Source organism: Lipotes vexillifer, unplaced genomic scaffold, assembly GCF_000442215.2.
Source record: "Lipotes vexillifer unplaced genomic scaffold, Lipotes_vexillifer_v1.1 scaffold469, whole genome shotgun sequence".
Lineage (NCBI taxonomy): Eukaryota > Metazoa > Chordata > Mammalia > Artiodactyla > Lipotidae > Lipotes > Lipotes vexillifer.
The window spans coordinates 2,331,792-2,333,437 of record NW_006788006.1 but is presented as its reverse complement, the minus strand read 5'-3'; the positions used below and the strand labels follow the sequence as shown (position 1 = coordinate 2,333,437).

At 61.4% G+C, this 1,646-nt stretch overlaps 1 protein-coding gene across 1 annotated transcript in view; it reads left to right on the top strand.

Annotated features, from left to right (window-relative positions):
- Positions 1–1,646, top strand: part of ANO8 (anoctamin 8) — a 9,591-nt gene that overhangs the window by 676 nt on the left and 7,269 nt on the right. The window contains 5 exon segments of the mRNA XM_007461012.1: positions 211–321; positions 448–462; positions 465–564; positions 747–885; positions 966–1,062. Of these exon segments, the coding sequence (XP_007461074.1) occupies positions 211–321; positions 448–462; positions 465–564; positions 747–885; positions 966–1,062 (462 nt within the window).

The following is a 1,646-nucleotide window of genomic DNA, read 5'->3' as shown; positions in this document are numbered from 1 at the left end:
CATTCCTGGAGAAGGGCCTGGCTGGTGCAAGGACGTGGAGGGAAGGAAACAACCCAAGGCCAGAGCTCGCAGGGCCTTGAATGCCAAGCTGAGAGCCGAGGAGCCCTGGCAAGTGTGTGATCGGGGGCAAGGGCTGGAGGGACCAAGACTGGAGGCCAGGGGTCTGATCCGGGAATGGCCTGACCCCAGCCTGCCCTGCCTGCTCCCCAGATAAGCTTTTTGGGAAGCGGCTCCTGCAGGTGGGTCGGTACCTGGTGTCCCACAAGGCATGGATGAAGACGGTGCCCACAGAGAACTGCGACGTGTTGATGACCTTCCCAGGTACCTGTGTCCATCCCCCCAGGGTCCAGAGTGAGCTCCCTTGAGCTGGGCTCCCCTGAGTAGGAGTCTGCAGGAGGCCTTAGACCACCCGTGGCAAGAGCTATCGGTCCCTGTGCCCCTTGGCAGACACGACCGATGACCACTGAACCACATCCGCGTGGGCATCCCCGAGCTCATCGTGCAAGTCCGCCACCATCGCCACACGCGTGCCTATGCCTTCTTCGTCACCGCCACGTATGAGAGGCGAGTCCCTGTCCCTGGCCTCTCGCTGACCCTGCTACTCAGCTCCCCGCCCTTCCAAGCACAAACTGCGAGGTCCAGCCACCCTGCATTTGTCCCTTATGGCCACCAGGTACACCATCCCTAGTTCCAGGATGGTGAGCCAGGGTCTCCCCGTGATCCCACCTCCCCTGCCCTTCCTGCAGCCTACTCAGAGGGGCCGACGAGCTGGGTCTGCGCAAAGCAGTGAAGACTGAGTTTGGCGGGGGCACCCGCGGCTTCTCCTGCGAGGAGGACTTCATCTACGAGAACGTGGAGAGTGAGCTGCGCTTCTTCACCTCCCAGGTGCGGCCGGCTCTGACCCCCAGCGCACATTCCTAGCCCGTGGGCGGCTGCTCCCTGTGCTCACGCCCTGTCCCCTGCAGGAGCGCCAGAGCATCATCCGCTTCTGGCTGCAGAACCTCCGTGCCAAGCAGGGAGAGGCACTGCACAATGTGCGCTTTCTGGAGGACCAGCCAATCAGTGAGTGAGGCGGTCCCAACCTTCCAATCATATGTGGGGAGTTGGCTGGGGCTCTTAGAGGACAGCTATCAAAGTAGGAGGGTTAGGAAGGTGAGGCCTAGATGCAACCAATCAGGGGCTACTGAAGAGTTGGGCGGGGCCTGGAGATCAATCAATGAGCTGAAGGGGTGTGGCCTCAGCAAAGGGGTGGGGCTTGTCCCCTCGGAGGCAGGTCCGGGAGAAATCCTTCTCTGGGTCTGGGATAAGGTAGGGGCAGGACCATGGACAGCACTCCGCGTACTGTGTGGTGCAGCCCTGAGCCTCAGTTTCCCCTCCAGGAAACGAGCCGCTGGAAGTTCACCTTCTAATGTCAGCTTTGCACCATTCCTCAGACATTTGGAGCAATGAGCTGAGGCCAGATAGCTCTATTTAAAAAAGTGGTTCAGAGCTTCCCTGGTGGTGCAGTGGTTGAGAGTCCGCCTGACGATGCAGGGCACACGGGTTTGTGCCCCGGTCCGGGAAGATCCCACATGCCGCGGAGCGGCTAGGCCCGTGAGCCATGGCCTCTGAGCCTGCGCGTCCGGAGCCTGTGCTCCGCAACGGGA